At 51.2% G+C, this 13,326-nt stretch overlaps 1 protein-coding gene across 3 annotated transcripts in view; it reads right to left on the reverse strand.

The window, feature by feature from the left end:
• SGSM2 (small G protein signaling modulator 2) overlaps positions 1-13,326 on the reverse strand; it is a 43,278-nt gene that overhangs the window by 29,704 nt on the left and 248 nt on the right. For all 3 annotated transcript variants that reach the window (XM_033185126.1, XM_033185124.1, XM_033185123.1), the window contains exon 2: positions 6,378-6,453. In XM_033185126.1, coding sequence (XP_033041017.1) covers positions 6,378-6,453 — 76 coding nt within the window. The remainder of the gene's footprint in view (positions 1-6,377; positions 6,454-13,326) is intronic.

A 13,326-nucleotide genomic window follows, 5' to 3' on the forward strand; every position in this document is an offset into this window, starting at 1 on the left:
AAGAAAGAAAGGAAGGAAGGAAGGAAGGAAGGAAGGAGAAAGAAAGAAAGAAAGAAAGAAAGAAAGAAAGAAAGAGAGAGAGAGAGAGAGAGAGAAAGAAAGAAAGAAGAAAGAAAGAAAGAAAGAAAAAAGAAAAAGAAAGAAAGAAAAAAAAAGAAAGAAAGGAAGGAAGGAGGGAGGGAGGAAGGAAGGAAGGAAGGAAGGAAGGAAGGAAGGAAGGGAAAGAAAGACAGGCCGTGTGGAGGCAGACACTCCTAGAACTGAGCCAGAGGGGAGAGCAGGCCAGAGACATGATGGGTTGAGGCCTAAATTACCCCAGATCCCCGATGGCAACGGAGTAACTGTGCCTCTCTAAGTGCATGCATGACTACTTCAGATGCAGAGTTCAAGAGTGAAAGGTAGGATAATTTGCTGTTTAACCCTGCCCTTGAGTGTTCTGCCCACAAATGCACATTAAAAGCACTCTTCCCTGGCCGGGCGCGGGGGCTCACGCCTGGAATCCCAGCACTTCGGGAGGCCGAGGCGGGCGGATCATGAGGTCAGGAGATCGAGACCAGCCTGGCCAACATGGTGAAACCCCGTCTCTACTAAAAATACAAAAACAAAATTAGCCGGGCGTGGTGGCGGGCGCCTGTAATCCCAGCTACTTGGGAGGCTGAGGCAGGAGAATCGCTTGAATCTGGGAGGCAGAGGTTGCAGTGAGCTGAGAAAGCGCCACGGAACTCCAGCCTGGGTAGCAGAGCAAGACTCCATCTCAAAACAAATAAATAAATAAACAAACAAACAAATGAGACAGGGTCTCTCTGTCTCTCTCTCTCTCTCTCTCTCTCTCTTGCCCAGGCTGGAGTGCAGTGGTGCAATCATAGCTCACTGCAGCTTAGACCTCCTGGGCTCAAGTGATCCTCCTACCTCAGTCTCTAGAGTAGCTGGGACTACAGGCGTGTACCACCATGCCCAGCCAGTTATTTATTTATTTATTTATTTATTTATTTATTTATTTATTTTGAGACGGAGTCTCGCTCTGTCGCCCAGGCTGGAGCACAGTGGCCGGATCTCAGCTCACTGCAAGCTCCGCCTCCTGGGTTTACGCCATTCTCCTGCCTCAGCCTCCCGAGTAGCTGGGACTACAGGCGCCCGCCACCTCGCCCGGCTAGATTTTTGTATTTTTTAGTAGAGACGGGGTTTCACCGTGTTAGCCAGGATGGTCTTGATCTCCTGACCTCGTGATCCGCCCGTCTCGGCCTCCCAAAATGCTGGGATGACAGGCTTGAGCCACCGCGCCCGGCCTCAGTGATTTATTTTTTTGTAGAGGCTGGGTCTTGGAATATTGCCCAGGCTGGTCTCAAGGGATCCTCCCGCCTCAGCCTCCCAAAGCACTGGGATTACAGGTGTGAGTCACCACGCCTGGCCCCAGAGTGGTAGTTTTGAGTCCATTCTCCAACCACCACCCTCCATGCCAGTGACATAAGTTCTGATCCTCGGGCCTGGGAACAGCACACAGAGACCCCCTCGCCAGCAGCCACCGCTGCCAGCCTGGTTTGCCAGCGAAACTTCCACCCCAGGGAACTTCCTATTTGCAGGGGCCTACTGCATACCCAGCTTCTGGACAGACAGGTTTAGGAACAACCACAACAAACACTCCACAAAGCATCTTTCTAGCCAGTCCTAGGAGTCTCGCCCCTCCCCTGGGGTCACGGGAATGGGGATCTGGCTGCAAACTTTCCTGGGTTTGCCCATGGTCAGGTCTTGACCCAGTGATTCTCCAGGAAGGCTGTCCAGGAAGGCTCTGTGTTTTCTGTTTAAATGTCTGCATTCTAAGAAGCTCAGAGAAGCTCGTATTGCCTAGGCCTGGCTCTCCTCGGTCACCCCCTAACCCTCCTCTGCCAAGAACCATGGGTCAGTGTGGAGTTGAGGGGCCCAGTACACCAGGGACCGTGGTGTCGCTGGGCTTGTAATCCAGTCTCCACAGACTTCACTCTGCTCCTGCCCTCTCAGCACGTTCTCTATCCTCCCATTTCTCCCACAACAAAGCTGAATTCTGGACGTGGCTAGGGCAGTAGCAAGGCACAGTTTAAGTCTGGATCAACTTCAGCCTAAAAATGCATTTCAGAGCATTTTTCCAGGGACTGAGGGAGACTGGCACATCAGAATCTCCAAAATGGCAGAGAGGGGTGGTGTTTTTGATCCATACCTCGCTAGTCTTCCCTCCCCCTCCCCTGCAAGCATCTCTCATGATTCCACCATGCAATGCATGGAAGCGGCTTTGCAGGCAGAGGAAAAAGGTTGATAATCAATGCTTTCAACGAGCCTCAGTTTCAGTCCAAATTGGGATTTATCTCACCACTGAGCACCAATTTTGACAAAGCTTAAGGATTCCTCTATCCACGGACCCTGAGACACCCTGGCCTGACTTAGCCTGATACTGTTGGAACCTCTCCTGTTCCTGTTTTCAGTGACTGTGCTGAGCTCAAAGCAGAGGCAGCATGCTGGCAGAGGAACCTCTCTTGCTCCTGTTCTCAGTGACTGTACCGAGCCCAAAGCAGAGGCAGCACACTGGCAGAGGAACCTCTCCTGCTCCTGTTCTCAGTGACTGTACCGAGCCCAAAGCAGAGGCAGCACGCTGGCAGAGGCTGGCAGATGTCTTTAGCTTGGCCCACACAATTTTTTTTTTAAATGGGAATTAGCTGTCAGTATTTAAAAAATAGGAAATTTCTCTCTCTTTTTTTTTCTTTTTTTTGAGACTGAATTTCGCTCTTGTTGCCCAGGCTGGAGATCTCGGCTCACTGCAACCTCCACTTCTAGGTTGAAGCAATTCTCCTGCCTCAGCCTCCTGAGTAGCTGGGATTACAGGCGTGTGCCACCATACCCGGCGAACTTTTCTTATTTTTAGTAGAGATGGGGTTTTGTTGGCCAGGCTGGTCTTGAACTCCTGACCTTAAGTGATCCGCCCACCTCAGCCTCCCAAAGTGCTGGGATTACAGACGTGAGCCACCCCAGCCAAAAATAGGACATTTCATATAAAAACCCAGACTTCTGGCTTCAAGTGAGATGAAAATAAAACAGAGGCCATGGGAAGCCTGGGCCCAAATTCCTGCAAGAGCCAAAATACTGGCTGCCCGTCTTCACACAGGGCAAGTGCCGCTGGGTCACCTCAGTCTCTGCCGCTGCCTCACATCCCGCTAGCTTCCCCTGCAATCATTTGTTGTCTGGCCCTGTAAGCACTGAATTTCCTAGTGGTGGCACTAAGGCACCTCCTGAGGACTGACAGCACGGGGCTCCTCTTGCTCCTGGGCAGTTTAGAAGGCGGGAGACTCGAGGGCCTTATTCTCTTCCAGTTACTGAAACTGACTGAAAGGAGAAACACCGTTCCTTTGGAGTATGATATCCCTGCCTCCCGGAAAGAGCCCTCAAAGTGGGGCCTCAAAGTGGGGTCCCCAGACCTACTAGAATCAGCACCTCCAGGACTGGGACCCAGAAATCTGTGTCTTACCAAGCCCTTCAGGTGACTCTGATGTATGCTAAAATGTGAGAATTACTATCCTGGGGAACTGAAAATATGCAGATTCTTCATCCTTGAAGATCTTGATGTAGGAGGTCTGCAAATGGGGCCAAAGAGGACTTCAAAACCTTCCAAGTTGATCTGGACTTGCAGTCAGATCTCAGAGCTACTAAACCTGAGGACTCATCTTTTCCCGGCCCCAGGCCAGTGTCCTCAGCTCCAGATCCGCCTCCCATCATCCTTCAGTCACTCATTCACTACATAAAGCAATGATGTGGCTGCTGTCCTCATGCACAAACTTCAGGCAGAAGACAAAAGGGAAAGCCCCACTGCTCTCCAGGGGGCCCGTGGACTGACTGGAGGAGAGCTGACAGCTTCTTCTCACACTAATGGCCTGAATGGGAGACATCCACAGCCTCCTCCTGCCTCATGCCCCTTTTCCCTGCTTCTCCCAGGGCTACCCACACACGGCGCCCATGCACAAGCTGTCTGCACCGTTTTATTCTGTTTTCTCTAGTGTGTGTGCTTTGAGGAAGCCCAGCACCAAGCCACGCATAACTGGGCTGCCAGCACAGCCCTTCTGGTGACAACAGACACTGGCGAATGTCAAGAGAACATAGCACAGGAGGAAAGGAAGAGAATTTTTTTTTTTTTTTTTGAGACGGAGTCGCGCTCTGTCGCCCAGGCTGGAGTGCAGTGGCCGGATCTCAGCTCAATGCAAGCTCTGCCTCCCAGGTTCACGCCATTCTCCTGCCTCAGCCTCCCGAGTAGCTGGGACTACAGGCGCCCACCACCACGCCCGGCTAGTTTTTTGTATTTTTAGTAGAGACGGGGTTTCACCGTGTTAGCCAGGATGGTCTCGATCTCCTGACCTCGTGATCTACCCATCTCGGCCTCCCAAAGTGCTGGGATTACAGGCTTGAGCCACCGCGCCCGGCAGGAAGAGAATTCTAATACTTTTTTTTTTTTTTTGAGACGGAGTTTTACTCTGTTGCCCAGACTAGAGTGCAGTGGTGCGATCTCGGCTCGGTGCAAGCTCCACCTCCCAGGTTCACGCCTTTCTCCTGCCTCAGCCTCCCGAGTAGCTGGAACTACAGGCGCCCACCACCACGCCTGGCTAATTTTTTGTATTTTTAGTAGAGACGGGGTTTCACCATGTTAGCGAGGATGGTCTCGATCTCCTGACCTCGTGATCCACCCGCCTCGGCCTCCCAAAGTGCTGGGATTACAGGCGTGAGCCACTGCGCCCGGCTGAGAATTCTAACACTCTTCAAAGTTGCTTATCATAAGACTGGCATGCTTTTTTTTCCAGAGCATAGGTTCTGCTGAGAAAAACTGAGGTCAGGCTGTGTCTTGTAAACCTGGGAATCATTATTCCATCATCTCAAAGAACTGGGAAAACCTTCCCAAACGGACATGGTGTGAACTCAAGTCCTACAAACCTACCTTTCGCCTCAACACCTCAAAGGAGGAGAGACGAACATTCTTTGAGCACTTACAATGCTACGAGCAAATGAACATTTACACGCATCATCTCAATCCCCACAAAGATTCCTTCAGGTGGGAATCATCCCCCTGTTTTTAGAGGAGCAAACTGAGGGTGAGAGAAGTTAAGAAACTTGACCAAGATGACTTAAAAGGCAGGATGCCAGGATTCAAACGCGTCTGTCACTCAGACTCTGCTCAGGGGCTGCCTCTCCCTGACTGCCCTCCCACATCTGGTTTTTCTTCCTAGCTCTTATCACGTGCTAAGTTGTTGGATGATATATTTACTTGTGCATTTGTTTCCTGTCTGTCTCCCCAACAGAATGTAAGCTCCTGCGGCAGAGACTCTGTCCATCTTGTCACTGCCATTTCCTTGCACGGTGAACAGTGGCACCTGGTGAGCCCTCGGTGGGGATCTGCTGCTGCTGAATGGGGGGAGGGGCAGTTTGATCTGCTGCGCCACACTGCCGTCCAAAAGCATCCCTTTCCTTGTCTGTTCTTTCATTCCTTTCCCTCCACAAACCCCAACACCAATCTCAGAGGCCAAGGAATACAACACAGAGAAGGCGAATGGTTCCCTGTCCCTTCAGATGGGGGGCTGAGAGGAAGCTCAAATTCCTAGAAATCTAAGAAAAGTCTGTGTGTAGAGATAGGCTTGCTCCTGCAAAGCAAAAGTCTTCACGCTGAGGAGGCAGCAATGGTTTATAAGGGACTCTCTCCTTTCTGGGGCTGGAAGGCTTAGCCACACAGAGAAGAAGGAGGCAATAGTTTGTAAGAGACTCTCTCCTTTCTGGGGCTGGAAGGCTTAGCCACACAGAGAAGAAGGAGGCAATAGTTTGTAAGAGACTCTCTCCTTTCTGAGGCTGGAAGGCATGGCCACCCCTCCTGGCCCTCTTTTACATCCAGTCAAGTGCTTGGGGTTAGGATGATGAGCAACACGGGTGGGATGAAACAGAAAGGGAAAGTGGCACAGAGCATCCAAAAAGCACAAACCCCTCTCTCAAGTTAAAATCCAAATCAATCAGAGCACTAGTTCCTGAACTCGAATGACCTAGGGCAGCAGCTCTCCACCAGACCTACTAGAATCAGAAACTCCAGGATTGGGATCCGGAAATCTGTATTTTACCAAGCCCTTCAGGTGACTCTGATGCATGCTAAAATGTAAGAATTACTATCCTGGGGAACTAAAAATATGCAGATTCTTGACCCCTGAAGATCCTGATGTAGGAGGTCTGCAAAGGGGGCCAAAGAGGATTTCAAAAGCTTCCAAGTTGATTTGGACTTGCAGCCAGATTTGAGAGCTACTGAACCTGAGGACTCATCCTTTCCCGGCCTCAGGCCAGTGTCCTCAGCTCTAGACCCACCTCCCACCATCCTTCAGTCCCTCACTCACCACATAAAGCAATGATGTGGCTGCTGTCCTCATGCACAAACTTCCTGGTGACAGCCTCCTCCATGGTTTGCTTCACCTGTGGACACATGGACAGCATCACTGCTTTTGCTATTATTTTTCCTTATCAAAGACCTCTGGGCAAATAAATAGTTTGGTTCTGCCCTTCTGGTCTGAAGTCACTTTCAGACACTTGCAGAGATGACAGGGATGAAAGGTGTGGGGAAGCAAAGTTTCTTCAGCCCAGTCTGATTCGAGTCTTTTAGAGAGGAAAGCAGGGAAAACAATGTCAAAAACCCATCAAACAATGAGTGCATGTTCCAGCCCAGGTGGAAGTGCCCTGCCTTGGAGAATGGGAATAGGATGCTGTTTGCTCATCTGTTCTCAGCTGGAGAAGGGCTTCTGGGCAGACATACTGTCCTTTAGAGACAAACCGTCTTGGCACAACCTGCAGACAAACAACCTGCCCCTCCTCCTTTTCTCCCTATTCTCCGAGGTTAGGGGTAGGTCTCATACCTCCGGGACTCCCGCTACATGCCCAAAAGTCCGGCCTTCTTTCCACCTAGGCTCTAAAAGTCTAATGTTTGGGGTTCCCACCTGGATGTAAAAGTTCCCAAATACCTTGTAAGGTAAACAGTCATTTCTATTTTTTTGAGACAGAGTCTCGCTCTGTTGCCCAGGCTGGAGTGTAGTGGTGCGATCTCGGCTCACTGCAGCCTCTGCTTCCCGGGTTCAAGAGATTCTCCTGCCTCAGCCTCCTGAGTAGCTGGGACAACAGGTGCATGCCCACCACCACGCCCTGCTGATTTTTGTATTTTTAGTAGAGACGGGGTTTCAGCACATTGGTAAGGCTGGTCTCGAACTCCTAACCTCAGGTGATCCACCTGCCTCGGCCTCCCAAAGTGCTGGGATTACAGATGTGAGCCACTGTGCCCAGCTGGTCATTTCTTTCTTTACTAAAGCACTTAAAAAGAAACCTTTTTGGCCGGGCGCGGTGGCTCAAGCCTGTAATCCCAGCACTTTGAGAGGCCGAGGTGGGCGGATCACGAAGTCAGGAGATTGAGACCATCCTGGCTAACATGGTGAAGCCCCGTCTCTACTAAAAAAAATACAAAAAACTAGCCGGGCGAGGTGGCGGGCGCCTGTAGTCCCAGCTACTCGGGAGGCTGAGGCAGGAGAATGGCGTAAACCCGGGAGGCGGAGCTTGCAGTGAGCTGAGATCCGGCCACTGCACTCCAGCCTGGGCGACAGAGCGAGACTCCGTCTTAAAAAAAAAAAAAAAAAAAAAAAGAAACCTTTTTAATTGATGTGCAGTAAACATATAAAATAACTTATATCACAATTATACAGCGGGGTGAATTTTCACACAATGAACACACCTGTGAAATCAACTACAGCAAAAAACAGAACATGTGACCAACACCCTCACCTCATCATGTTCCCTTCTAGTCACTATTCCCCCTAAGGGTACCCACTCTCTTGATTCTAACACGATAGTTTTGTGGGTTTTTTTTTTTTTTTTTTGAGACGGAGTCTTGCTCAGTCGCCCAGGCTGGAGTGCAGTGGCCGGATCTCAGCTCACTGCAAGCTCCGCCTCCCGGGTTTACGCCATTCTCCTGCCTCAGCCTCCCGAGTAGCTGGGACCACAGGCGCCCACCACCTCGCCCGGCTAGTTTTTTGTATTTTTTAGTAGAGACGGGGTTTCACCATGTTAGCCAGGATGGTCTCGATCTCCTGACCTTGTGATACACCCATCTCGGCCTCCCAAAGTGCTGGGATTACAGGCTTGAGCCACCGCGCCCGGCCGTTTTGTGGGTTTTTATACGTTTTTGTTTTTGTTTTTGTTTTGAGATGGGAGTTTCACTTTTTTGCCCAGGCTGGAGCGAAGTGGCGTGTTCTCAGCTCACTGCAACCTCCAACTCCCAGGTTCAAGCGATTCTCCTGCCTCAGCCTCCAGAGTAGCCGGGATTACAAGCATGCACCACCACGCCCAGCTGTTTTTTTTTCTTTTCTTTCTTTCTTTTTTTTTTTTGTATTTTTCATAGAGACAGGGTTTCTCCATGTTGGCCAGGCTGGTCTTGAACTCCCGACCTCAGGTGATCCACCCACCTTGGCCTCCCAAAGTGCTGGGATTACAGGTGTGAGCCACGGCCTGGGTTTTCATACTTTTCATAAGTGGAATTACTCAGTGTGTAGTGTTTTGTGACTAGTTTCTTTTGCTCACCTGTGTCATTCTGAAATTTGTTCATGCCGTGTAGAGTTATAAATTGTTCATTCTCCGTGGTGTGAGCGTACAAACAACTGGCGATTGGGTGGTTTCCAGTTTGGGGCTGTTATGGGTATTGCTGCTATGAACACTGAAGACATGTCTTCTGGTGAACAAATGTTTTGGATTTATATTTCTAGGCAAGGAATGTCTGATGCATACAGTTTGCTTTATTAGATATTGCCAAATTGTTCTCCAAAGTTGGTTATACCAGTTTATACTCCCATGGATGAGGTTCTGGTGGTTCCCCACATTTAAGCCAGACACTGTTGATGTCCTGGGGGGTACCTGCTAGCAGGCAGATACTAGTACTGGAGATTAGAGAGATTACCTAGTGTAGAATGTTACACATGATGTGAGTCCTGGGTAGAGCTAGTCTTCCCCATTCTTTAAACAGGAATGTAATTTCTGATGCTGTCCAGGTTCCCAAGACCCTTAGTCAGGACTGTATAGTTTGGAGGGTGGTAGAACCTCAAAAGGCTGGGGAGGCAGGAAGAAGGACCTAGAGGCTCCTCCCTGCTGGAAACTGCTAATGGTTAGTGCTCAGGTAAAAGGGGAACAGATCAATTTATGCACTCTGAGCTATTAAAAGCTTCCTAGATGGTTGGGCATGGTGGCTCACGCCTGTAATCCCAGCACTTTGGGATGCTGAGGCGGGAGGATCACCTGAGGTTGGGAGTTCGAGACCAGGCTGACCAACGTGGCAAAACCCCATTTCTACTAAAAATACGAAAATTAGCCAAGCATGGTGGTGGGTGCCTGTAATCCCAGCTACTCAAGAGGCTGAGGCAAGTCCAAGAATCACTTGAACCTTGGAGGCAGAGGTTGCAGTAAGCCCAGATCGCGCCATTGCACTCCAGCCTGGGCAACAAGAGTGCAACTCTCTGTCTCAAAAAAAACAAAAACAAACAAACAAAAAAACCAAAAAACTTGCTAGATTACCTCTCAAGGATGTTTGCATTCAACAGAGGATAATGTCACAGCTAAAGACCTAGAAACATCTGAAGCAGGCTGATGGGGCAGATTTTTGGGTTAGGAGGATCTGTAGATGCCCCTAGAATTATACCAGTGGTCCTTTGTGAAAGGCCAGCCTGGTCTACCAATATTCCTGGTGTTTCTCCTTGCAGAAGGGACAGGATGTTTCTCCAGAAATCAAACACTGGGCCGGGGGCGGTGGCTCACGCCTGTAATCCCAGCACTTAGAGAGGCCGAGTCGGGCAGATCATGAGGTCAGGAGATCGAGACCATCATGGCTAACACGGTGAAACCCTGTCTCTACAGAAAAAACAAAAAATTAGCCAGGCGTAGTGGCGGGCGCCTATAGTTCCAGCTACTCCGAAGGCTGAGGCAGGAGAATGATGTGAACCTGGGAGGCGGAGCTTGCAGTGAGCCGAGATCGCACCACTGCACTCCAGCCTGGGCAACAGAGTGAGAATCTGTCTCAAAATCAATCAATCAATCAATCAATCAATCAATCAATCACAGCCAGGCGCGGTGGCTCACGCCTGTAATCCCAGCACTTTGGGAGGCCGAGGCGGGCGGATCACAAGGTCAGGAGATCGAGACCACAGTGAAACCCCGTCTCTACTAAAAATACAAAAAATTAGCCGGGCGCGGTGGCGGGCGCCTATAGTCCCAGCTACTCAGGAGGCTGAGGCAGGAGAATGGCGTGAACCCAGGAGACGGAGCTTGCAGTGAGCTGAGATCAGGCCACTGTACTCCAGCCTGGGCGGCAGAGCGAGACTCCGTCTCAAAAAAAAAAAAAAAAAAAAAAAAAAAATCAATCACTGAAGGAGGAAAGGAGAAACACTGAGTTCAGAGCAGGTCAACTTTTGTCAGGTATGATACGTAGCTGTGGCATATGCTGACATTTCTCACATTTTCTTGGCAATCACTTTTGGAGCAGTATAGTCCTAACACTGTTAGAAACAGTATAGTTTCTAACACTGGTAGAAAAAGTCATCATCCTCTTAAAAAATATTTCCTGGCCATTCACAGTGGCTCACGCCTGTAATCCCAACACCTTGGGAGGCCAAGGCGAGGTTAGGAGTTCGAGACCAGCCTGGCCAACACGGTGAAACCCCGTCTCTACTAAAATACAAAAAATTAGCTGGGTGTGGTGGCAGGTGCCTGTAGTCCCAGCTACTCAGGAGGCTGAGGCAGGGGAATCACTTGAACCCGGGAGGTGAAGGTGGCAGTGAGCTGAGATCGCACCACTGCGCTCCAGCCTGGCGACAGAGCAAGACTCCATCTCCACAAAAAAAAAAAAAGGATTTCCCATTATCTGTGACTAACCTCCAAAACTGAATCCCACCTATAATCCCAGCATATCCACCTCTAGTGTGGGTACAGGTACTTTTCTATTTTGTTTATACTGTTCAAGTCTCTGTCACTAGACTGCTTCCTTTCGGAGGAGAATCAAGATTTCTCTTTTCATTGGGGAGAGCAGAATTGGGCTTACATGCTGATTTGATACACCCCTGGCCTAAGAAAACCCTTTCTTGGCCTCTTCACAGCAAAGACTCAAAGAAGCTTCTCTCACAAGCTGGAAAGCTGATGGCTTCAACTACATCTCTGCCAAGGGGAGGGGTGGGAACAAACATTAGGGCATAGTAGCCAGGCCATGGCTAACGCAAGAGAACCATCTAGAGCTTTCCAGGATTTTTTTTTTTTTTTTTTTTTTTTTTTGAGATGGAGTTTCGCTCTGTCGCCCAGGCTGGGGTGCAGTGGTGCTATCTCAGCTCACTGCAATCTCCTCCTCCCGGGTTCACGCCATTCTCCTGCCTCAGCCTCTCGAGTAGCTGGGACTACAGGCACCCACGACCACCCCAGCTAATTTTTTTGTATTTTTAGTAAAGATGAGGTTTCACTGTGTTAGCCAGGATGGTCTCCATCTCTGGACCTCGTGACCCACCCGCCTCAGCCTCCCAAAGTGCTGGGATTACAGGCGTGAGTCACTGCGCGGGGCTGGAGTGCAGTGGTTTGATCTTGGCTCACTGCAAGCACACCTCCTGGGTTCCAGTGATTCTCCTGCCTCAGCCTCCTGAGTAGCTGGGATTACAGGTGCCCTCCACCATGCCCCGCTAATTTTTGTATTTTTTTTTTTCGGTAGAGATGGGGGGGGATTTCACCATCTTGGCCAGGCTGGTCTCGAACTCCTGACCTCGTGATCTACCCGCCGCAGCCTCCCAAAGTGCTGAGATTACAGGCGTGAGCTACCGCGCCCGGCCGCTTTCCAGGATTTTGTGAGAGCCCAGACCCTTCCCCAGCCCTGAAACTCTAATTAGGGCTCAGCTAAGGTAAACTTTTTTTTTTTTTTTTGAGACAGAGTCTCACTGTGTCGCCCAGGCTGGAGTGCAGTGGCACAATCTCGGCTCACTGCAACCTCCACCTCCCAGGTTCCAGCGATTCTCCTGCCTCAGTCTCCCAGGTAGCTGGGTTTACAGGCACATGCCACCACGCCTGGCTTATTTTGGTATTTTTAGTAGAGACGGGGTTTTGCCATGTTGGCCAGGCTGGTCTCGAACTCCTGAGCTCAGGTGATCTGCCCGCCTATGCCTCCCAACGTGCTGGGATTACAGGCGTGACGTAAACTTTTATATATAAGGTAGACAGCATAGAGAGGAAGAAATCTAGACACAGAGAAGTTAAGTAACTCGCTCAAGGTCACACAGACGAGGTCCAGACTATTCCAAAATGTATGATTTCCACACACCAGGCCTCGAAGTCTCCAAAATCAGCACATTTATTTACCAAACAGTCACGGAGTGCCTACAGTGTGCCAGGCACTGGATACAAGGTAGTGGACAAAAGAGGAGACAAGGGGGTCTCCTCCCCGGGTGGAGTTCACTTACCAGGCGGAAAACAGCCATAGAGGCAGGCAGGGGAAGGAGGCCCAATGCATTCTCATCTGCGCTGCGGGTTTGAGCTCTCCAGCTCTCATATGGGAGTGAGTCATTCATATGGGCACTGCCCCCCAACCGAAATGGAAATGGGCTTTTGGGCAGGGTCAGGGTAAACGGAGTTAGTAGAGGGAAGGACTGCTTCTCTTTCCGAAGTAGGGGGGCTTCCCTCAAAAGGGAAAAACTTCCGAGTGTTAAAAACCATTCTCAAACGAGCCCCTGGTCCCTGGGTAAGGAGGTGGGCGTGGAGGGAGAAACTGAGGTGTGCGGCGAACCCCTCTGGCAGCGAGCACTCCGTAGCTGGAGGCACAGCGGAGGGGGCAGCGTTGGACAAGGGGGAGCTCAGCCCGCAAGACACCCACTGAGGACAAGGGGAAGCTCGGTCCGCACGACACCCACCTGCGCCGCGGGAGCCCGCGCGGGGCCCCGCCCCCTCCCCCGGCGGCGCGGGCACTGAATGGGCAGCTCCGGTTCCAGCCATCCCCACCATTCCCGCCACCCCTCCCCCGGCCTCGGGCTCCCAGCGCCGCTGCCGTCACAGGGCGGGGAGCTGCGGGGCTGAGAAGCAAACAAGCCCGGAGCGCCGGCCGGAGCCCCCCGGCCGAGGGGCGCTGCCCTCCCCCATCCGAGAAAAGGGAGGGAGGCGCAGCCCGTCCAGGACCTTCCGCTCCCGGCCCAGGTTCGGCCCGGGTGCCCGCGCCGGGGGGTGGGCGCTGACCTTTCTGCCCCCTGGGCCGCGCGGGCCAGGACACGAGCCCCCCCGGGGTCCTTGCCTCGACTTTAC

The sequence above is a fragment of the Trachypithecus francoisi genome, unplaced genomic scaffold (genome assembly GCF_009764315.1).
Source record: "Trachypithecus francoisi isolate TF-2019V2 unplaced genomic scaffold, Tfra_2.0 Lachesis_group20, whole genome shotgun sequence".
In the NCBI taxonomy this organism is placed as follows: Eukaryota; Metazoa; Chordata; class Mammalia; order Primates; family Cercopithecidae; genus Trachypithecus; species Trachypithecus francoisi.